Consider the following 23,638-nt stretch of genomic DNA (forward strand, 5'->3'; position numbering starts at 1 on the left):
CAACATACACCAATGTTACACCACCAAACCGAGTTCACTTTCACTGTTCCTGTACCAGCCTGTGTGTCACCTGACAGTGTCAGCAGAAGAGGTAACCCTGATGTCAGTGTGGGTGGCTGTCTTATTGTAATGTTCTGTTGCTTTGTCGTGTGCTGGCCTTGTTGCCATGGAGCTTGTTTGTTGGCGTTTGCTGCACAGGTGATGGTGCACGCACCTGGGGGTAGAAACAGCCCAATGCTTCACAGCTGTGTGTGTCAGGAAGCTGAGATGGTGGTATCTCCGGTGTATCAGCTGCAGACGTCCTGCAGTTCACGGTCAACCACCAGGATTCAATTTCGTTATTCTGAAACAACGAGACACTGTGCTGCAGGTACTGTTATAAGCCATCCCATCTAAATCATTCAGAGCGGCTTATGTTTGGGGATTGCATGAGGTGGGAACCTTTCATATAAGCCTTAATGTGCAACTTTAAACAGTCCCCATTTCACCTCTCTCCTCCATTTTAGAACTATTGTCTGCATAGGCTATAATAATAAATGCTATTTAACGCACCTTATGATAAAAGTGCAAACCACACAACGTATTTATCTTAGCATCCGGAAGTTCCTCTGGCTGGGGACCCCTACTATACATTTCTATCAAATCTTTGGGGTACTCAACATTTCCAGGTTCACAACAGGTCTCTATGAGCTGGCAACTAGACTAGGGTCTGAGGGAACTGGTTTATAAGCAGCTCCTGGCCGTCTGTCGGTCTGCTTGGCTGGCCCCGTTGGCCCCCCGGTTTCTGGTGACTTGATACCTGCTCTCTGGTGGAGTCTGAAACAACATCCCTCTGTCAGCTAGAACACGGCAGCAGCTCCTGTAATTACAGAGCCGTGTGTCGGCCGCCCACCGCCCACCTGCACAGCTAAGTGAGAAGTCACTGTGCTCCATCTGACAACACTGCATTCATGTGTAGTCCTTTACGGGGGGGGGGGCTTTGCTTCATGGGTTCTTTCAGACTTGGTACAGATGTGAAAAATAAAATGGGCTCACAGTCAGGTCCATACTTCTATTATGGTTTTTAGTAGAACTTGTTAACAGGATTGAATGTTCATCACTTTGTGATCAGCAGTTGTTCAGGATGTAGATTTAGAAACAATAAGAGGAAAAACACAAGGAGGATCCATTATGATTTTTATTTGTTTCTATCTTTGATTAAATGACAAAGCTGGATGAACTGATGGAAAGTGGACTGACATTTAAGGTGAGTGTTGCACATCAAAATGAGATCCTATGGAATATTAAAGTCATCATCATTGATCATCTAAAGCCACTGAGCTCGGTAGGAACTCATCTTTTTAGAAATGCATTAAATCAGGTCAATGGAGTTCAAATTCATTCTACACCTAACTACATTCATGGCCAAAACAAAAGGAGGTAACCACTGAGGTTGCAAGGCGAGACATTGACTTTAGCACTAACAGGATGAGAGCCTCACAAGTAGTGCATTGCTTCTGATGCGCTCTTCTCATCTTCCAAACTGTCACTTTGGTTTTGCATTTATACATTACAATATTCTGCAAAGAAACAAAATGTACAACTGCATAAATATAAAATTATTCCACCACGTTTAATGGCTAAAACATTCAGAGTGACACCACAATGCTGTGATGGATCCAGCAAAAAGAAAATCTCGAGTTAGCGCCGTACAGTGGGCAGTGTCTAACAGGCTGTACACACAACTCTACATCCAAAAGGCAAAATCAAAAGTAAAAGGCATGACACCACGTAATAAAACCCCGCAAACATTGAAATGATTTAACAAAGAAAAAATAGAAAAAAGGCAGAGTAAAAGAGTCCCTCGTGATCAGATGCAAAAGACGAATAAAAAGAGGAGAGAAGTTCCCTGGAGTGCAGCCTTTTCCTTACACAGATCAGAAGAGTACTAATGTCAATCATCTACGAAATTGGAGTGTGTGTATACATCGGACACACACATGCCTACAACTGCTAAAGCTTGCCCACAGAAGAAAATGAGGAACTGTGTAGTGTGGAAGGACCAGATTCTGCAACTAACGCCAAAAAGATCTACTGGAACCACGAAGGCAGCGATGTGCGGAGGGACAGACGGTCAGAGATGGACTCTACACTCATCGATGAACAATGTCCCATGGCTTGGAGAAAAGTCTCATTTACAGCTGAATAAATATTTTTATTAGGCATATTGCTATTTGTCCTCTAAATTAAGCTAGACAGAAGTGTAGAAGCTAGTGATGGAAGCAGGAAGATTACATCGGTCCCCTATCAGGTTTTTTCTGTCATTTATTCATTCAAGACTATTTGTGATTGACTTAACCGCTACAGACTATCCCCCTTACTTATAATCTTCTACATGACTATTGTTATTTAGTTCAGGACAAAAAGGGGCAGAGGAAAGGAGGAGGGGGCAGGGAAAGTGCTAAGGTCCTGACGCCGGTCATAAATTACTGATGGTCAGCTTGATGTCGAAGCGTCCCTGGTAGCGGTCCTTTTCGCTGTAGTCGATGTTGTCTCCGTACACTTTGCACTCGATGCGCAGTTCAGTGTTCAAGGTCAGGTTGGTGAACTGCAGAGCCACCAGTGGCTGGAGGTAGTGAGGGTGGAGCAGCTTGCCGTAGTAGGGGTAGTACTGGAGGGGGAAGCCGTTGCCGATACCGATGTACTTAATCTCTCCGATTTTACCGGCATCTTCCTCTCTCTGGAGACAGAAACAGATGGTCAAACAAATGAACAATCAAAGAAACATGCTGATGTTTGACTGAAGAGAGGCATACCTTGTTGGTGCAGTAGATGGGGATGACATTGGGCTGCACCTTGTACTGAGCTTCTTCAGGGATACTCCCGTTAGAAGTAGGAGGCTGAACAGAAACAGACAAGACAGAGTCTTTTTATTACGGGAACAAACGAGACATACACTCCTGTTAAGAACTGCTCCTGATTCTCTATTGAAAAGGATCAAATCCAAACATATCATGGTAACACTTTGCTTGAAGCCACCTCAAAAGCACTTCTGATATTCATACATTTACTACCTGTCCTTAGTTTTGAATGACCTGCAGAGAGCTCAGACACAAGCATTTTTAAGAAGTGTTTCACTGCTGATCTGGGACTGATGTCCTAAAGTATAAGGTTCCTTCTTCGTACTTGAACTGCACCTTGAGGGAACGCTGCATCACTTCCCCCGAGCTACGCACTGCACATTTTCAGAGCGTATAATGTATCCAGAGATGGCAGGGCGACAGCAAATAGAATGAGGCATCCAATTACATTGGAAGGGCAATAATTCTCAACTCGTGTAACACACTACCCGTCGCTTGTCAAATGAAAGTCTCTCCCCCAGCTACTCAAAATACATTTCATTCAGGACTATTTCTTGTGTCAAACAACCAATCGTCTTCTGGACTTCTCCATTTAAATTACCTTTGGGCGGAAGTTGACGATCCTGTTGAGCTTGACGATGAAGCAGGGCTTGCCCTCCTTAAAACCGAAGTCTGGGTCTTCAAGGCCGGAGCAGGGGCCCAACTGGGTCCTGGAGAAACGACAGGCCTTCCTGATGCCGGCATCGCTCTCCAACTCGCCTCGGTTCTTGTACTCTCCTGGATCCACTGGAGGGGGGGGATGAAGGGTTAACTTAGATAAGGACTAACTAACAGCTTCTGAGAGTCCAGCCTGTCAAATGTGGAAGCCTATCTGGTGCTGATTTTTAAAAGAAGGCCAATACTCCCGTCTCCACCGAGCCTTCTGCATCTGATAATGCAACAATGTTAAAATCTGTCCGCCATCAGCCTTAGATTGGAGCTCAGCTGAGATGTGTACACGGTCATTGGGTCAAGCCCTAAGCATTGAATACAAATCTTTAACTTAATAGGTAATGAATAAGGCCTGAGCAATCTATTCTTTATTATATGTTCATCATAAGATATCATCATATATCTAACTAACAAGGGATGTACGAGGAGGAGGACTTCAGAACACAATCTACCTCCACAGTCCTCGAACTGCATCTTGTCCGTCTGGTATTTTTCGTCATACTTGGACATGAAGTCCCTCAGGGCCTTGGTGTAAGGCAGGTAGGTCTCCACGTCGTTCATGCTGAAGGACACTTCAGATTTTTCTGATCGCGGGGTGTGTGAGAGGCCTGCAGGGACGACACATCAGCTGCTTGTTATCAACAGTAATTCATGGTTACAAGATGTGTCATCCATGGATTACCTTTAGGACAAACATTAGTCTGAAAATTAACACCACATATTAGACGGCACGTTCAGGAACACTATGAGTTACATTGAAATGTTTCTGGTTTAACATACACTTTCAATGTTAGTTTTCTGAGGCAACAAAACCAGATCATAAAACAATCTATACTGTGGGGATTAATGAGTTCACCACTGTGATCATTATAACAAACGGAACCGTGTCAAGGTTCCACTATACTTTCTTCAGGGGAGTGACTATACAACAACAATACTCAACATGTTAAAATGAGTGTTTGTGTTTCTGTCGAGTTCTTGAGCTCACATCCTAACTCCTGGCCGGCCTGGATTTAACTTTGTGTGTTAGCTTCATGTTTCAAACTCTAATCAGCTGACCAGAGATCAGGTCATTGACAGGAGAGGAGCTGTGTTTGGATGCCCTCAAGTGAACACATTGATACGCCTCCTGTTTAACGTGGAAGTCAAACAGTCGTCAGGGAGGGGGCGGCCCCCAGCCTTCCTCGGACTGGATTCTGCACATGCTCAGTTAGGGTTTGCAAATCCCAGCTGGGGCTCCCCACCGTGGAACCCAGTCTGTGGTGTGTTTGCAGGATGCTAGTACAGGGGAACTAGGACCGTGGTGGGAAATCGTATCACTAATAAAGGCACTAATCCGACAGACCCATTCAGGGGGGGTTTAGCTGCTCACAGGATCCTCTTCTAAGTAACCCAATGTGCCATTTGACCCTTTTGATTGTTATTCATTTCGGATTGTCTGCAGGTGACATGTGGCAGAGCTGCATGCTAGCATCCCAACAGACAGGAAGTGGGGGCTACTTCTTACCAGGGGGGGCGACTCTGTCCTGCCAGGTGGGTTTGTAGTTGCTCAGAGTGAGCAGCATGGCTTGGATGGTTCCGATGAAGATTCCAGCCAGGCAGCCATAGAAGACCACATAGAAGGCAATAATTTTGACTGTGGAGGAGAGAAAGAGGAAAGGCTGTCAGTACAGTACTGGTCCGTTTGATGGGAATCAATGAAACTGTCACGTTATATTCATACTTCCTGACTCAGTATTCATTCTGTAACAGGTACACTTGAGACCTACAATCCTATTGAGCAACAACCTGACAACCGATAACAGTTACACAACCGCTGAAATATTCCCCGTTACCTCGAGGCAACACCGGAGCAGACAGTTGATTTAGAACACATGTTGGAGTTTAGCTTTGGGAAGTGAAGGTATGATTCTATGTCTGGCCAATACCCTCGGAAAGCGTTGGGGGGGGGGGACAAATAGTGAAGGACACCCAGGTACATCAATACAGCTGTATGGCAGACTGCTGTTGATCCCTCACATGACAACTCAGTCGCCAGAAGGCGTGCAGCAGATTGACACAGAAGGTTCCATGGTCTCATGACACCATGAAACTCTAGACCATAAATAATTAAATTGAGCTCTTTCGGCCACTGAGCTATGGTAACCCAGCAGCCTCAGGATGAAAGCTGCTGGTGGCAGCAGCATGCTAAGGGATGCTTAGGAAGAAGGTCAAAATAAAACCACGACAGAACCTCCAAAACGTAAAGCCAACGCTACAAAAGGAACACCTTCATTTCTTGGAGTGCCCAAGGCTGAGCCCGGACTCAAAACCAATCCTGTATCTGTGCAGGACAGCGGTTTGCCCAGTCATCATGGAACTTGAGCTGGAACACTTCCGCAGAGACAAAGGGAGACAGAACTGCAGTGTGCAGATGAGCAGAGCGGATGCTGACTCAAGGTTACAACTGCTGCACATGGGGCCTCTGCTGAAAAAGCACTTTTAGGGAGTAGGTCGTTTTGTAATCATTAATTCGCTCTGATCAAATGTGATAAGAAAGGCAGTGAAAACACTCAATGGAGCTGAATAATCAGAGGTGGAGCGAGGACTGAGACAAAGGACATGTCATTAGTGAGCATTTTAAAGGTTAAAGAAGGCTCATTCTCACGAACCCTGACACTTGCATAACTTCAAATTCAGAGCATTAAAGACCCCACACACACACACACACCCACACACACACACACACCCACACACACCAAGGCTCCTATCCAATCAGCTCTAAGCGCGAGGATGCTGCAGAATCACAGGTGACTGTGCCTTTCAATCCCACGCTCTGTGCTGGAATAAATTAAGCACGACTTAAAAGTAACCTTGCAGTTAGCCAGCGTTTAGTTCATCCAGTGCATTGCTGCATCAGGCAATGTCAAAAGGTCAAAACCGCCTGAATCAAATACTACAGGACACATCAGTTAGATGCAAGGACATATGACCGAAGCGCGTGTCCTCTGGGCATCGAAACCTCACATTCCTAGATCTATAGCAGCATATATCAGTTACAAGAGGAAGGTAATTTACATTCTACTCATGTTATACTGCGGAGTGAAGCTGTAGACGTCACACACTGGATTCATTTTTAATGTGTTCCCCTGTCTGCCTTGATATCTTTTTTTCACAAATCTTCAACTCAGCACTGCGTGGCAGATTTCCCAAATGCATCAGCATTTTCTGATGACCTCAGAAGGACAAACTGGAGCCCCCCCTACCCCCTCAGCTGCAGCTCACGCACAGCATACATCATGTCTCCGAAACAGTACTGTACCCAGGTGTTAGAGTCTAGACAGGACTGAGAGAGTAGTGTGACATTGAGAAGAGGATCAAGGACATGCGCAGTGCCTGCTGAAGAAACAGGTGAAGGAAGGTGGAGTAAGTTAATCAGTGGTTTTGTTCTAGATTACAGTGACACCTGATCACAGGAAGCCGACACCGATCAATAGTCTCCTGTCCATACCGAGCAGGCCCTGTCACCTTGACTCACCTTGGACCGTGATGCATTTTTAACCATTGACTGTTCATTCCATAGACGACTTCACGTTTACCTGAGAACTAACAGACACTTGGGACGGGACTGAGGTCACCGTCACACTACAGCCAGCTCTCTGGATAAACTCAACGACGAGAAACAACCACGTATACCAGGAGCTCGTTTTAACCCCAAATCACCAGATTAAATACATCTGCATTCAACGAATTCACGTGTTTCACGATAGGGAGACGGAAATCAGGTAGAAATGTGAGTTACAGGGGCACAGAAAAGCCCCGTTCTGCGGTGTGCTCCGGAATGCAGCAGAATAATCAAACAGGTGGAAAGAAACATGAGGCGAGTGGCGCGCGCTCCTACAACCGTGAGCGCGCACTTGCAGTTTCACCATGAGCACCCGGCAAAAATACTTACACCAACTGCCCCCCGTGCGGCCGAGCAGCTCCCCCTTCTCAGAGTCCCACACAAACTTCTTCCATCCACCTTCGTCTTGTTTCGCCGGCATTCTGATTTATTTCCCGTACAGTGTTCCTTTAGTTCGGCGGACTCCCTCAGTGTGGTGACGAAATGCCGACCTGAGGCAGAGCAGTAACCCAGCTCGCTCTGCTAGATGCACCCTAATATAATGCGCTCCTCCTCGGCTCCGCCCGAAACTGTCCACAAGTTACCTTCGGAGGAGGGCGGAGCAGCGGCAACCAATCAGGGAGCCAGGAAGCCGTGCGCACCTGTGACGTCATAAAGATGGACACGCAGCCTATGGATGCATTGGTAGGCCTACTTCATGTACCCTCGCTGAGCTTTGCAGATACTGTATGTCTGTCTCGGTTCAAAGCTGTTTTCCTGTATTCTATTAATGCCCCTAATTACAGAGATTTTAAAGGTCTCAACGAAGAGCTGATCTCAATGCATCGTATAGATGTGTGTCTGCAGGTCCACAGACATGTTTGTATTCACTACATTGGGATGAATACATATAAACAGTGCTGGGCAAGTTACTTCCAGAATGTAATCCAGTACATGTTACTGATTCCTGTCTTCTGAAAGTAATAAGGTACATTACATCATCACTGTCTCTGAACTGTGATGCGTTACACTACTCTGAGTTACTCTGAGTGACTCTGAGTCACTCTCACCAGAATAACCTCTAAAGTTTGGCTTTAAATGCTAACATGTAGTTTACTGCAGCTCATTAATTAAAGCTCTCTATCTGGCAGTACATGCTGAACATCAGGAAAGAGCTAGAGGTTAAACTCCTGCTCCGTTTCAGTGGGCTGGATAATATGTGATACCGGTACCATGACGTCTCTGTGTGTGATCGATAACATGTTAGTGGAGCCTCTGCACGGCCCTGTGACCTGGGGCGTAGCTCCAGGTAGGTTTTCAAGTGTGTTAGGGCTTAGCCCAGAGGTGAGGTGGAGCTGTGTGCGTGGTAATGCGAGCACTAAAACATTTTCGGGGCCTCTTTCTTTAAGGTGGGGGGGAGTTTTGCACTGAGCAAGCCACTACACCCCCATAGTGTTTTGTGCTGGTTGCGTCTTCAATATATTAGTCATGTTAACCAGGTGATGTTACCTGGTCTTAGTCATGTTGACATGTTTTAGGAGGAGTAGGGTGGACTTCACATCCTCTAGGGGGGTCCGGGGGCATGCTCCACACGCCACTGCCTGAAACCTGCTGGATAGGAACCAGTCTCTATGCAGCGTTAGCTCACCTGGTCATTGGTGTGTTAGCGGGGATTTGGCTGACAAGCTTTCTAAAAGCCGGAGATTCCACAGAGGACAGAGGCTGCAGATCTTCAACACTCTGCCACGACTCTCTGAAGGTCTCGGGGTTCAAGCAGCAGACCCAGAGAGAGAGACCTTCTGTTGCTTTGGCCTGCGGGCACTCCTGTCTTTCTCTGTTCTTTTCTCCGAGCTTACTGCGTTACAGCTAAAAGTAATACATTACTGTGACTCCGGTACTTTTGCAACGCGTTACACCAACTCTGCATATAAACATGCAAAGGTAAATCCCTATAACAAGACAGAACATTAAGCAATTAACCAATAGTGTATGTGTGCAGATAGTATTATGACAAGTGTTACATGTAAAAACATTCCAATATATCACATCACTGAATGAAAGACTTAAGACTCAGGGCTCCTGGGATCCATTCGTAGCAGCCTGATGGATCTGTGTGTCAGTCAGGAGTTTCTGTAAGACATATATACTCAACAGCTCTCAGACAATAAATATTCATCAAGCTCCCTAGAATCATTCACTCCCCATCATGCATTTAAAGAGTAGTGAAACATTGAACCACCACAGTCCCAACCCCCATCCCCTCTATGCCAACCCCTATCCCAGTGATCCGTCAGCCACTAGTTGAGAATAGTGAGTGCAGATAAGCACAAAGCCACCAGCCGGAGATATTCAGGACATGCATCCATCACAGCAACAACAAGCCGGAGCTGTCCTGGGATGTCCGTCAGTAAGTGCATTTCCACAAAAGTCCCTTGAGAAGTTAAACATTGAGGATTCAACTCATAATAACTCCACATCATTTAGGAATGAAGTCAAAGTGTGTTTCAGATGGTGGTTCTTCCTCACTTATCTCAAAGTCACCTCAACAAAAGTGTTTTGAGCTGAAAACTGAAAATCTAAGTTTTTGAAAGCCTGATTATTATTAGCTAGCCTCGTAGATGTCCATGTGCATCTAAAGACAGTATTCAGCGTGACCGTTCGGGTTGAATCACTGCATGCCAACAATTACACTAAGTTAGCACATGCAGAATTCCAGATTACAGTGCACCAACCTACAATTCTGCAGAGCAGGTTGCTCTAAAACACTCATTATGGTACACACAATACATCATTTCATCCCCTGCACCAACAGGATGAGGTTCGTAGCCTTCACTGGTACTCTATCTGTTCCCAGTTTCACTTGGTGGGTGTCCTGTGTTGTTGTGTGCAGTGGACTCCTCACAGCCCCCCTCCCCCCTCACACCACAGGGATAATAAGCTCTAGTTACACAGCATTGCCAAGTATACACATAGTTGAAACCTGTATATATATCCTGCCTTCTACAGCCCATAACCCCTCTCTAAAGCCGGCTCCAAGGGCATTTCTGCCTCCAGCGCCAGGGGCAACACGGTGACCCTGTTTTCAATCTGAGCTAGAAATAAGAGGCCTTTCACTCTGAGAGGAGGAAATTGCCTTTAATTTTGAAAACAGTCTGAAATTTGAAAATGGAGAAAAACTTGAAGCACCCTAATGCCGGCGACACAGACGCATGCACATCCTTCACATTCTTCTCTGGCTGTGTGTAATGTGTGTGTTCATGCATGTGTGAAATTGCTCCGCAATGTGCTGCCATCTGGGGTTCTTAAATTGAGTGCATTTGTTTAAATGTCAAAAGCATGATGGGTAAGGATTAGCCACATGGGGGTTTTGGTCTTAAAATCATCCCCTCAAGGACGAGGGGAGCAACGTCAGTCATGTTGCTATGTGTAACTCAAGTGCCATCTCTCCTAACACACATATAGAATATTTTCTATTCACTCAAATTCTCCCAGGTGCAGTTATTTGGAAATATGCCTGCATACTATAATTATTTGCCAAAGTGCTCAGTAGCAGGTTAATGTAGTTTATTGTATTTATTGCTGTAAGATCTCACTGTTAAACCTTCTAGAAGTCAGAGTGAATCCCACATATCATCTGCTGCGTGACACAGCAAGCTCAAATAATTGCTGAGAACCATTCTTCTACTCTATACTTGTCCTAATCCGAAATTGGTCATAATTTGCCCGGCTACAATGCTCATTTCCTTTGTTTATACGCTGGAGCTCATGTGAAGGTAACCATCAGAGTCAAAGTGTGAGCAGCCAGTGAGATAAAGCCTGCCAATTTCTCTAATGATACCGCCTGCTCTCTGACATCAGCCACGCCTAGACAACTGCTCCCTTTTGTCAGCGTGTGGACACAACAAACATGTGTACTGTTTAGGGTGTGGGGGGGGGGGGTGGCTGCACTCAAGGTGAAAGTAAGTCTTCCTGTTTGAAGCTTGTTCAGGTCGCATTAATGCAAGTTTCTATATCTGATCAGCTTTCTGCAACGCTTCCACCCACGCTGACTCTAATTGGTATTGTGATTGATGGGGAGAGGGGGGGGGGGGTCACACTGATGAAACTCATAATCACCCTGTCTGAGGACATTACACTAAGCAAAGAGCAATGCTCTTCTTCTTCTTCTTCTTCTTAGAACATGGATCCAAACACTTAAATAATTAGGTTTTGTGGCAGCTAATTAGAGTCAAATAATACATATCAATACACATACGTAGATGGTAACATGGGCAGTTTTGAATGTCCTTTTGCGCACACATGTAACCCAGTTCAAGACAGATTAACCGGAAACGAGTTCCTTAGCCACACAGAAGTTCCTCAGCCAATCAGAATGCAGGTCCCGCAGCACCGTAGGCAGGCTATACGGCACACGCTCGTCAGATGCAAGGTGATAGTGACACCAAAAATGTCATCTGGCGCCCAACCCTCTCCACTACTGCTTGTGTTCATGTGTATCAACTATGTGTGTGTAATGTGTGTACACACCTGAGTGAAAACAGTCATTTCCCCTTGGAGGCCCTGCTAACTGACTCCTGATTTGCACTTAGAGTTGAAAATAGCACTGATGTAGCAGGAACAACTACATGTTCAGCTATAACATCTAGTTTCAAACACATGTTTAATACTTGTTGAAATTAGACAAACTTCCCAGAGGTGCTACGCTGAACAGGAAGCAGAGCACTTCTCCATTATTTACATAGGGTAATGGTTAGGGACACATTGGATATCTTTATTTCTACACAGCAAACAAGCACATTTCCCACAACATGAGTCATTGGAGATGCTTCACACGGATCTGTAGCTTGAATGATATAATGTTTACCATTCTACTGTAGTGTGTTAGCGGGTGGTGGCAGGCACCAAAGGAAAGCCAGAGCTTCCAAAGTCAGTAGAGGTCATTCTGAGGGACCGTTCATGTCTGCAGAATTACTACTGTTTATCCCCCTCAGGGATTATTTTGCAGCGGTTAAGGTAATCAATGATAATATTAATTATGTATTGCTTGTACTAATGCTTAAACTGAGTGAAATATTCAATACCAAGACACAATGAGTTTTTAGGCTTCAGTCTTGGACATGTTCATGAATCCTGTGCGTTTATTCCTCATAGTTTCAGCCTGACATGGACCGCTGGAAACTTCAACCTCCACTAGACTGCATAATACGTTCTAAAAACGGACCAACCGCTTAGTGACAGGGTCGAGGAGGTTAATTACATATTAATCTCAGAGTTGTATTTCCTGTTGGCTGACACCGATCACTTTTGCTTCCACAAAACATGTGAGTTATGTGAGCATGCTTATACAAACATATTCTCTACATCGTGTGTGTGAGGAGGGGAGGATTGGAGCTTCTGACATTTCTACCTGTCTCCACTGTCAAAGCTCCTGACCTTGGCGGTGTTCTGTGCAGCTGTTTATAGGGGAAACACTGACAGAAATGCTGCAGCAGCAACTATGTGTTGCAGGATATAGGTGTGTTAAGCGGGGGACAGAACCTGGTTCACTGCTGTGCTGGTTATTCAGCTTGAATAGAAGGAATGGGGATACGACTTTTGTGACATCGACAAAAATTAAACCTGCTAAAAGAGACGCCTCAGTATAATGCATTTAACCCAACTACCGAAAACTAGGGTCACACTCTGAGAAGTGCCCGTTCAGGAAACAGCAAAAAAGGGCAACATCTGAAGTACTTTCACAGGATAACAGAGAGAAAGAGAGGGATGGATGGATAGAGAGAGAGAGAGAGGGGTAGAGAGAGAGAGAGAGGGATGGATAGAGAGAGAGAGAGAAAGAGAGGGGTAGAGAGAGAGAGAGGGATGGATAGAGAGAGAGAGAGAGAGATGGATGGATAGAGAGAGAGAGAGAAAGAGAGGGGTAGAGAGAGAGAGAGAGAGGGATGGATAGAGAGAGAGAGAGAGGGGTAGAGAGAGAGAGAGAGGGATGGATAGAGAGAGAGAGAGAAAGAGAGGGGTAGAGAGAGAGAGAGAGGGATGGAGAGAGAGAGAGAGAGAGGGGTAGAGAGAGAGAGAGAGGGATGGATAGAGAGAGAGAGAGAAAGAGAGGGGTAGAGAGAGAGAGAGAGGGATGGATAGAGAGAGAGAGAGAAAGAGAGGGGTAGAGAGAGAGAGAGATGGATAGAGAGAGAGAGAGAGAGAGAGAGAGAGAAAGAGATGGATGGATGGATGGATGGATGGATGGATGGATGGATGGATGGATGGATGGATGGATGGATGGATGGATGGAGAAATATAGAGAGGGATACAGTATAGTGTATATATATAGTGTTCACTAGCCAGCTTGTTAGATAAATAGCTAGCCTCTGCGAGCTAGCTAGTGGAGGTGGAGGAAGGTTTGACAGAGAAGTCAAAAGGAGAATACATCTGTATTTGTTGTGTGTAGTTTGAGTTCAGACTGGGGGTTAATGGAACAGACAGCACAGCACTGGTGCTGGTATTATATTCCTCCAAGTCTATAAAGGTAAACAAAGGAACACAGGGAATCGTAAAGACTGCTCTGCTTTAAATGTGCCGCATAGAACGTCTGAAGTCACAACCCAAGGCCACACCATAAAAGCCCAGAGGTCAATAATTGACAGAGGATCATTATGGAAAGTTTAAATGTCCTCTCTCAAAGGCACTGGTTAATGTGTAAGAAGGATTTGTTGTTTCTTTAAATGGTTCTCCCACACACGTCACAGTTTATAATTGACGAGTTTACTTTTGAGAATTCAGAACGCGTTGATGATCAGCAGTAGATTAACCCACCGTTGAAAATAGACATCAACAATGCAGAACATTCTCCGGACGTTTGGTACACTACAGTGGTGCTTTGTACTAAAGAGGTGCAACTCATGGCCCCTCCACAGTGTAATATTCCACCCTTCTACTTAGGTTAGGTGTCCCATTCCTGGGGGGTTCATCTTCCCGGGAAGAGCATCATCCCGATAGATCAGTGCTTCAATGAGTTTGTTTCCCTGGCATTTTTAACTTCTCTGGACTTTTTTTGAGAGACTTCAGCCCCTTTGCTAACCTGCTGTATGCACTTACCTCCCCCAATGAGTTCCACTGGTCTTTACTAACTTTGGTACCTATCCTTACCCTCCCAGATCCCTGAAGACCAGTCACTGTGGGGGTGGATGCCACCAGCTCTTCATCCGTTTGTCGTCCGATCTGAAAAGTAGAAAAAAAAGTAAGAAAGTTTGAAGACATACGGCACATATATGTGTGTGCTGTTCCAATAGAAAAGCACATGTTCAGTAGGCAGAGTGCCAAAAGTATTATGAGAAGACTTGGGTCTGTTCCTGGAATTCCTGTATTGATGATTAGACACTCCAAAGAAACAGCAACATAACATAGGAGCTATTTCTTATGTGTGATCTCTTTTCGAATGACTGATTCACCTGCATTTGTGTCGCTCTGTTGCTGATACACTCTCAGGTGAATGTTTTTCTTTGTTACCCTATCCCCCGTAGGCAGGCCATGATGTCACGACAGAGTGAAGGTGGGAAATCGATAGGGCAGCTGACGTTGACCAACTTCACTGTCATCAATACTTGGGAATACGTGTAGGGATAATGGCAGTGAGGGGAATGTAGCATTGGAAGGAAAGTGTGTGCAATGTGAATGTGCCTATAGAATAAACCTTAAAACCTCCTACACATTTTTTACACCAGCTAGATGTTATCTACCACAAGCAGAAGGTGCATACGAGCAGCTGCCGGTGTCCGCTCGGTAAGGAACACCTAACCCATTAAGCTTTCATTGTTTCTGCCTCTTGTCTTAGCTGTCAGCACACTCTGAACCTGTTTGATGCAGATCGCACTTCCTGGCGCTCTGCTGGAATATATGCTCTTGCGAAACCGTGCACTGGTTACAAATTAATCCACATCTCACTCCCATTTAGCTGCTGCTTAACCCAGTACAAAGTTTAGTACTCCTTCCCTCCAATAATTCATGTGAGGGTTAATATTTGAGCCACGGAGATAACCTGTTCTACAGAGTTAGGTCTGGCTGTCTGAATGGAAGCTATTTAACACTTCACAGTCAAACAACAAAGGTCTTTAAACCTGTGGATTTCTGGGTGAAGAGGAAAGCCTTTATGTGTGTCTGCAGTTCAAACCACAGTCAGGGTTGCAGTTATAGCATCTTTTTTCACCCCTAACATGTGGATTCAGTGACTCAGAATCTACAAAAACCTTGTCCCTTTTGCCGTGTTCAAGCTGTGTCTTCACTCTCTGCCTGTTCATTTGAATACTTTTCTCTCAAAATTGCAGTTGCAAAAGGCATTGTACCTAACTCAATTGTGGCTGTACTGTACAGTCTGTTAGACCCCGATTTCTGAGGCAACACTGCACAAAGAAAGGCCCCATTTATTCAATATTTATTTTAAAATCTCTCTTGGCATATTTCTGGTGGAGATTTTCAAGGTTATCAACATTTTTACAGAGAGCTTTCTGAGTAGAATGTGTGCAAAACATATCACCAAAAGGTTTGATTTTTAAAAACTGGCTCCAGTCGGTTGAGCATGGGAAAGGTAGTTGTGCTAAAACGATTTGAATAAAACTGAACAGTGGATCACTAACAGTGCTAAATGATCTCAATGTGATATGCTATTGTAATGTATAGCTGCAGGGTCTGCATTTATCTTCTGATTTGTATAGGATAATATCAATTACAGGGTGACTCCTCGGTGAGACATCCCATATTGCTATTAATGATAAGACAGAGGTTGCACGATAACAGCTGGAACATTGACCACTTCACTTCTACACAATGGGTGTATTCAAAAGTCGTTTGTGTAAATGATACTTGAGAGAATCCCGACTTCTCTTGACTTTGACTATTGACGGTGTTTAGGAAAGCCCTGTTGCGTATGACCTGGCGGGAGCATTATGAGCTTTAACCTTGACTTTGTGTCATTGCTGTGTTTCCTCTCTGTGTCATGTACAGCAGAGTGGAGTCTGCAGTGACCTCATATGAACACCTGTTGAAAGGTAGAAGTGACTGTTTCTCTGAAAGGAGAGACAAAGGAAGCAGTGTGACTAAAACTGAAGCCATGATGTCCTTGAAGAAGCCCAAGGTGAAAGATACACAACACACCCTGCAGCCGTACAAAACACACAACCATTAACAGAGCCTCAGAGGACGGGTTTATCAGGGAATATTAGGCTGTAAATCAGGACGCCTCTAGTAATTACCATACAATACACACTATTGTTTACAACAAAAACAGTGTTATGTTTTATTTGAAGGCAGCGAGACCAAAGTTCTAATGATAAGAGCCTGAAATAGACTTTGAGTCACTTCCTGAATCAGACAGCGTGCCGTCAGAGTTGGGAGGGCTACTTGATATTCTGTTACTGTTACTCATCAGTACCCTAATCATAATATAAAAGCTATTTAATCTGATTACCTTCCGTTACTTTTGGATTACCTCCACATCTACAGAACTAAAGATCAATAAGAAGGGTACTACTTCAGTGTCGTATAAGACAACAGAAAAAGTAGACGTTAGATAAGAACATGTGTCCTCTTAAATGTAGGATAGACCTGCAGAATAGTAGAACTTACAACAAAGAGTTGGATTTATGAATTAAAAGCAGACAGTTTAAAAAGAAAGAAGAATGAAATAAGCTTAAATGAAAGTTCAGGTCTACCATTAATACATCCTGCGAGTAAAACAGTAATCTACTTTCTACATGTAATCCATTACTCCCCAACCTGTGTACCGCACAGGACTCAATCTGTTTAACCAACAGAGGAGATGTGCAGCAGAGGGGAGAGAGCGGGCTCATCAGCTCCTATTGTGACGACAGAGAAGTCATCGTTCCGGATCACAGATCTGTTGCACATAGTGTCAACAAACAGGAGGACAGCCCCCCCCACCCCCAGCCTGCCCTTCACCTTTCTACTCACCTGGTAGTACAAACACACTCAAGCATGTCACTACTACACAGGTCCAAACAACCCGAATGAATGGATTGAATGAGATGCAAACGCTGTGTTTCTCCGACTTGGAAAACTGCCGGACGTTTTGAAGAACTCATTAATTGGCCAAATGATTGTGACTATGACATATGAATCTCAAAGATGTTCTCATTCAGCAGATCGGTGTATAACTACTCCAAACTGTGATGGAGCCACACCATATTTGGCAGTTCGGTAAGTATGTCTACCTGTGCTCTGTTCCTCTCCTGTTCTCTTTCCTCATTGCCGCACTTCAGTCCATGTCCCGGTAACAAAATCACTAAGTCTTCTGAGAGACAGGGAGGATTATTGCAGCGTTTCATTATGCTTCTCTTTTAAGATAAGCATTAATGGCGTGGGGAAATGTTTGTGAACATATTTCTTCATTTGCATGTTTTAGCACATTTGTGTTCACCATGCTGCCCTCCTCAGGCTCCTGATCTCCACCATGAGTCCCTGACATGGAACTTAGTTATGCTGGCTTTGCGCATGCCCACACCGCTACCTTCTTGCCCCCCCTTTATTCCCACTATAAACCAAAGTCCCTAGGGATATCTGTTATCTGTTAACAGTTACACAGATCACATCATGAGGAGCTACAATATGTAACTTCCTCAGTGTTTCATTTTGTGTCCAGGGAATACATAATCCTGTGAGCTGTTCATCCTAATTATGTGTGATGCAAACATTTCCTGTGCCTGCGCATGAGTCACCTTGCCCTTCTTCCTGTCTCTCTGCCTCTCTGCCCAGCCCCCTCCTTATTACTACTTCCTCTTTCTGCATGGCTACATTCCCAGCACTACACCTGCAGAGTCTGCTGAAATTCACCCTGTGCTCCTCACGTGCCGCTGAGGTCAGACTGACCTCTGGAGAACTGAAACGGCTACATCAGACATGTTCCCATAACTACTTCTCTACGGTGTGATGCAGCCTTACTCTGCAGGGCGGTCCCACATGAGGAGCTGCAGTAACTCCGCCCCCAGTAGATCACCTGAGCCGTAAACCAGGAAATGAGGACTGCGGCAAGTGCAGTGTCCTTCCAGGGCTCACCTTCAACTTTAGACCGTCTCAGCCTCACATTCATTCTTTGCATACCATAAATTAGCTGCTGACAGGCGGAGTGTCATGACAATGGGTTCAGTGGCTGCATTTCATTTGTATTATCTGCTTATGTGGGAGCGCATACACACATACAACTCACAGTGAAACACTATGCAGAGCAGAGGTGTGCTGGGGGGCCGGAAGTAGGAAAAAGTCAGAATAAAACACACAGTTTCTCTTCATACACTAATCTGCTGAGGCACACTGTGACTGGGGTGAGATCCTGAACACACACACACACACACACACACACACACACACACACACACACACACACACACACACACACACACACACACACTGGCCAAAAAATGTTATTAGTAGCACCAAAACATTTCTACTCAGAGGACAGAACACACACACCCAGTGTCTCCGTGCAGTGGTTCTCCAGAAGGAGGTTGTGTCCTCCAGATGTCACCATTGACGGAAAAGTACCGTCACACCCAGTGGAGCCCGTTCTCCCCCGTTCTCCAGGGGGAGAGAGAGGGATTAAGCGATTAGCTCGTCCTCACTTTCATTTGCTCTCTTCTCTTCTGTTCTTACTGCTGTTCTTTGAAAACTGCTGACCGGGACATTCTTTCAGCTCCTGCTGCACATGTGGAGAACAACTCAAGCACTGCTTTCTATCCCACATTCAGGCGTGCTGCGTGATGATGAGCTCATGACACATTTAGCTTCATTCAGCCCCTTCTAATAAGGCTTTCACACATGAACTTCATGTTGTTCCATCATTCTTTAAAATGATACGTGACTGTTATCAAAGAGAGGTTCAGTGTGGAATCAAATGTTATGTAATTGATGGTCGCAGAAATATAGTTAATACCTGCTTCATCTGGATCACGTCACATTATTTTGCGCAGTCTGTAAAGCTTCATCACATCAGAGTTGTGTTTATGACGCACAGCCCTGAATGAATGTGTTCTGCCACATATGTCCAGAGTTTTTCCACCACGTCTTCCTTCCTGTGTGCACTTCTGTAGTATTTGCTTTACTACATATTGTGTCTTCACTATGCAGTAGTCAGTGGATGCTATTTCAGGTGTGATTTATTGGTGTGAGCATGACCTTCCCCCTGATGGATTATGTGTGTGCATGAGAGAGAGAGAGTGTGTTAGCCTGTGAGCAGGGGAGGTGCTGCATGTCTGCCTCCTAGTGAGTGTCCCACTGCACTGCATGTAACGAGGGAACAGAATGAACAGCTGGCTGAATTAGGTCTCAGATTTGCAAAGGTGGCATAATATGAAGTCGTATAGCACTTACAGCTCCCCTATTTTACTCTTTTTCAACAATATATTCCAGGTCTCAGATATATTCAGAACCTGTCTCTGATAGCTGAAACACCAACAGATCATTGTCCCATAACCCCCTCTGTTTCAGCCCTGTTCCAGAAGAGCTGATTCTGTGTCTGCAGCTTTAAATGCTAATGAGCTGCTGCTGGCCACGCCCCTCTGAGAAGTGATTGGTTTAAAAAAACAAACACAATGGTGCTCTAGGAGGAGATCCAGGTGACTTTCAGAGCCTCTTAACACAGAGGGGACACATTTATGGAGAAAAAACATGAACAAGTGGATTTTAAGTAGAACAGATTTGATGTAAAAACGACAAGGACATCATTTCCAGATTGAGATTTGGTCACACAGGGCTAAAAAGCACATCATTCCTAATGAAAAAACAATCAGGCAAATGTGAATATTGTGGCAATGACGAAACAGACACAAATACCAGCAAGATTGTTTATTACTGAAGGAAACCCTGCACAGAAACCAAGCAGATTTAAATATAAATACACAGCGACGGAGTTCAGGGGATGTAGCATCCAGGGCAGTATTTAGGTTTTTAAAAAGCACAGGGGTTATATATTTAGAGTTATACACAGACTGTGAAGGTGATGCGTGCTGATCCACAATCCACTCCATTAGGGGGCGGTGAAGGCACCTAAAAGCTGCCAACCGCCATTAAAACAACAGAAGAAGAAGACGAAGAAGAAGACGAAGAAGAACAACAGCTACATGCCTCAGCAACACTTTTGAGCTGCAGTGGAATAAATGTGTATATAATAGTAATATATATTAGTCTCAGTAGAGCAGCGATGGATGTAGCGGTGTACCTGATAGCTGCTGCCATCCTCATTGTGCTGATTGTGTTCGCGGTGAAGCTGCGAGGGAGCACACAGGAAGGTAGGGGTTAGCTAACACACTGAGCGCTAACTGTGGTGCTAAACAAAGTGTTGCTTCACCTTTTCGTTCACCATGACTATTCACAATTTAATATCGAGGAAACAAACTCTAAAGCTCTCCCGCTGTCTGCAGTCACATGTGTTCTTTGGCGACGTCAGCTCACAGCTGTCCCTCCGACATTACGTACGGAGGCCGCAGAGGGCCAGCTGAAGCGAACAACAATAAACGTACCGGAAATGAAAGTGCTCAGTGCGTCACAGCTGGTTAACGTGGAGCTAATTGAATAACGCTATGTACTGCTGCTGGGTATCTTAACCTCTAATTCTATAGCATGGTTTATGTTTGAGTTGTTTATCTGAATGTGTAAAGTAACTAGTAACTTGTTTTGTTAAATACATGCAGACGAGTAAAAAGTACAATATTGGCTGCCTAAATGTAGTAGAGTAGAATAAAATGGAAGTACAAGTACCCCATAATCATACTTAATACAGTACTTGAGTAAATGTAGTTCAATACAGCACATGACTGATTAAGACAGGTATGCACCGGTCTCCTTCCACGGCCCAGTCTTGGGGTTTTGACTAATGCCATGTTCTGTTCATCTCTTAGAAATGTTAAATACTCAGTGTTAACATGTGATGGGTGCCGAGGGACAGTGCTTTGACGTGTGTTGTGTACCCTCTCAGCTGATGAGGAACAGCAGAGGGATGTCGTCCGGGCAGCGGGGCCCCGGCCACGGGTCGCAGAGGAGCGAGGGGCCGGTATGCCCCGCAGAAGGAGGAATCTAGCCTCCTCGATGGCTAACAGACGACCACAGAGAGAGGACGTAGAAAATGGTAAACTCATTTGATTGCTTTAAAAGCAGTGTTTTGGACGTGTGTGTCAGGAGGTTTCTCGCCTTAGTTGGAGGGATGGTGAGCAGGACATGTATAAAAGGTTTCCAGTCAGGGAAAACTACAGAAATACTGATCAAAACGTGCGGGTTGATGATTTCAAGAGTAAAATAAGGAGTTCCCATCGGATGCAAGTCTTGTGATGCATATTAAGTGGGATTTAATCAAACATGTAACACCACTGCTTTTGATTCCAGAGGAGGAACTTGTGGCGGAAGAGGAGGAAGAAGAAGAGCAGCAGAACCTCCAGTACACTGCAAAAGTTGGAGCCAAGAAGCAGAAGAAGCTGGAGGAGAAGCAGGCCAAGAAGGCCCAGAGAGAGGTGGGGGCTCCTACTGCAACTTCTAGCCGGTTATTGTAGTGAATAACAGAAAATAAAATAGCCCTAACAAAAATATAGCCATAAAAAACTGATTTAAAATAAGGACTTATTTCAAAAGCTGTCCGGCTCAAATATACTCAGGACAGCAGCAAGAGATTAGGTACAGCCTCAGAGGCCTTCAAACGTCGCTGTAAACTGTCCTGGGATCAGCAGCAGAGGTTCCAGTGTTTGCTGTGCAGCGTTGTCATCCTGTGTTTGTGTGTTCAGATGGAGCTGGAGGAGAGGGAAGAGAGGAAGAAGATGCAGGAGCTCAGAGAGCAGGAGCGGCGTCAGGAGGACGAGAGAGAGCGGCAGCTGGAGCACAAACAGGTCCACAAGCAGTCCTCTTACCCCCTCCCCCGTGTGTAAATACGAACAGATCATGACTCTGTGTTGCTGCTATGTAGGAGGAAGAAGAGCAGCGGGCTAAAGAGGAGCAGGAAAAACGAGATGAGGAGGAGTACTTAAAACTCAAAGCCTCCTTCACCGTGGAAGAGCAGGGGGAGGAGGAGCAGCTCAGTGAGGACCAGGTGAGACACTGCTGGACTCTGATCCTTTTCAGGTTCTGGTTCTCTGTTCTAAACAAACCCCTGTCTTTACTCAGTCTCGGAATCTGCTGCAAGACTTCATCCAGTACATCGAGGTGAGCGCTGCGGACTTTTCCCAACACAGCTGCTAGTGTTTTCTGTGGTGAAGGGGTTAACAGTGTGTCCTCTCCTGCAGAGCTCCAAGGTGGTTCTCCTGGAGGACCTGGCCTCTCATTTTGGGATGAGGACACAGGATGCCATCTGCAGACTGCAGGACCTTCTGGCTCAAGGCTCCCTGACAGGTCAGTCTGAACCTACCGTAGAAACAGGAGCTTTTTCTTCATTGCCTCTCCAATCGCATATAAATATTCTGGGAAATGAAGGGATTGCTTTCCTCTACACTAAACCCTTATTACACTAATATTACTCTGTTATTGGACCCTTTCTCACTGTCACCCACATTACCCCCATATTACATCGTGGTGACATTGCTCTTAGACTAACAATGTTGAGTCCTCTTTCTTTCCATATTTGAGTCCTTTTGTCTGTTTAGCAGCATTTCATTCTCACTGCTTTCCTGTTGTTTTATCCAACCATACAGGGCATTCGCATATAAGTACTTTAGTTTACCATTTTAAATACGTCGATTTCTATTTGTTACATTACACCTACACTACACATGAATACCCCATTACATCCATATTACACTAATATTTCTTCATTATTACACCTGTTATTCACAGCCTGTCAAATGATGGTATCTCCCAGGATACAGAAACCATTCAAGGGTTAATGGGTCCACGTATAATGTATGTGAATGCTGCAGCACACATTGAAGGGATCTTTGTTCACACGGTCTCCTCTGTAACGTGACATACTGTGTTCTGTTTCTGAAGGAGTGATCGATGACCGAGGGAAGTTCATCTCCATCACTCCAGACGAGCTGGACTCAGTGGCTCAGTTCATGAGACAGAGGGGCAGAGTGTCCATCACAGAGCTGGCTCTGGCCAGCAACTCCCTCATCAACCTGACGCCTGAGGGCCGCAGCAGCGCCTGAGGGCCTCACACTGCTGCAGGAAATCTGGACCAGGCTTCATGAGGAGGCTGAAGAACGCTCATCATATCAGACTGTTCCTCTGCTATGGGCTTTGTAGTCTGTTTTGCTGGAGTGACATCACTGCTCAGCAGGTGTCCGTCTCATACAGACCAGGACTTGTTTGACCCACCCAAAAATGAACATTCACAAAATAAAGAAACCTATCAACGTGAAAACGGAGAAACAGTTGGTCTCATTTGTCAGACCTCTCTGTCTTGATTACTGCGATCATTATTTGACGCTATTATTTTTGTGCAACAAAGGTAACACTCTTGGAGAGGTCCACACAGCTTCATATTTAATTCCATCAGGGTTATCCAAGTGGGGCGCATACAGAGACA

The 23,638-nt window shown here is 45.0% G+C and overlaps 2 protein-coding genes and 1 long non-coding RNA gene across 3 annotated transcripts; 2 read left to right on the forward strand and 1 right to left on the reverse strand.

The window, feature by feature from the left end:
- Positions 1–1,163: 1,163 nt before the first annotated feature.
- atp1b1b (ATPase Na+/K+ transporting subunit beta 1b) lies at positions 1,164–7,730 on the reverse strand. Its single transcript, XM_063877641.1, has 6 exons — positions 7,486–7,730; positions 5,059–5,187; positions 4,004–4,159; positions 3,442–3,626; positions 2,796–2,879; positions 1,164–2,719 (listed from the first exon to the last, which is right to left on the reverse strand). The coding sequence occupies exons 1-6, from the start codon at positions 7,574–7,576 to the stop codon at positions 2,459–2,461; spliced, it is 906 nt and encodes a 301-aa protein (XP_063733711.1). The 5' UTR covers positions 7,577–7,730; the 3' UTR covers positions 1,164–2,458.
- A 7,056-nt stretch (positions 7,731–14,786) lies between these two features.
- LOC134860819 (uncharacterized) lies at positions 14,787–17,094 on the forward strand. The gene is made up of 3 exons (XR_010165319.1): positions 14,787–14,907; positions 16,126–16,255; positions 16,912–17,094. It is a non-coding gene; the product is annotated as an uncharacterized LOC134860819 (long non-coding RNA).
- Positions 17,095–20,186: 3,092 nt separating this feature from the next.
- On the forward strand, positions 20,187–23,473 carry LOC134860744 (DDRGK domain-containing protein 1-like). Its single transcript, XM_063877530.1, has 8 exons — positions 20,187–20,420; positions 21,107–21,256; positions 21,511–21,635; positions 21,903–22,004; positions 22,082–22,204; positions 22,279–22,317; positions 22,398–22,503; positions 23,098–23,473. The coding sequence occupies exons 1-8, from the start codon at positions 20,333–20,335 to the stop codon at positions 23,256–23,258; spliced, it is 894 nt and encodes a 297-aa protein (XP_063733600.1). The 5' UTR covers positions 20,187–20,332; the 3' UTR covers positions 23,259–23,473.
- Positions 23,474–23,638: the final 165 nt, after the last annotated feature.

This window comes from Eleginops maclovinus, chromosome 24 (genome assembly GCF_036324505.1).
Source record: "Eleginops maclovinus isolate JMC-PN-2008 ecotype Puerto Natales chromosome 24, JC_Emac_rtc_rv5, whole genome shotgun sequence".
NCBI classification, from domain to species: Eukaryota; Metazoa; Chordata; class Actinopteri; order Perciformes; family Eleginopidae; genus Eleginops; species Eleginops maclovinus.

Bases quoted from the DNA above. Each gene is read 5' to 3' on its own strand.
- atp1b1b (XM_063877641.1), bottom strand. From the start codon at position 7,576: ATGCCGGCGAAACAAGACGAAGGTGGATGGAAGAAGTTTGTGTGGGAC. The intron at 5,188-7,485 runs GTAAGTATTTTT...TCTCCTCCACAG, and splicing joins CCGCACGGGGGGCAGTTGGT to TCAAAATTATTGCCTTCTAT. The intron at 2,880-3,441 runs GTAATTTAAATG...GTTTCTGTTCAG, and splicing joins TCGTCAACTTCCGCCCAAAG to CCTCCTACTTCTAACGGGAG.
- LOC134860744 (XM_063877530.1), top strand. From the start codon at position 20,333: ATGGATGTAGCGGTGTACCTGATAGCTGCTGCCATCCTCATTGTGCTG. The intron at 20,421-21,106 runs GTAGGGGTTAGC...GTACCCTCTCAG, and splicing joins GCGAGGGAGCACACAGGAAG to CTGATGAGGAACAGCAGAGG. The intron at 21,636-21,902 runs GTGGGGGCTCCT...TTGTGTGTTCAG, and splicing joins CCAAGAAGGCCCAGAGAGAG to ATGGAGCTGGAGGAGAGGGA.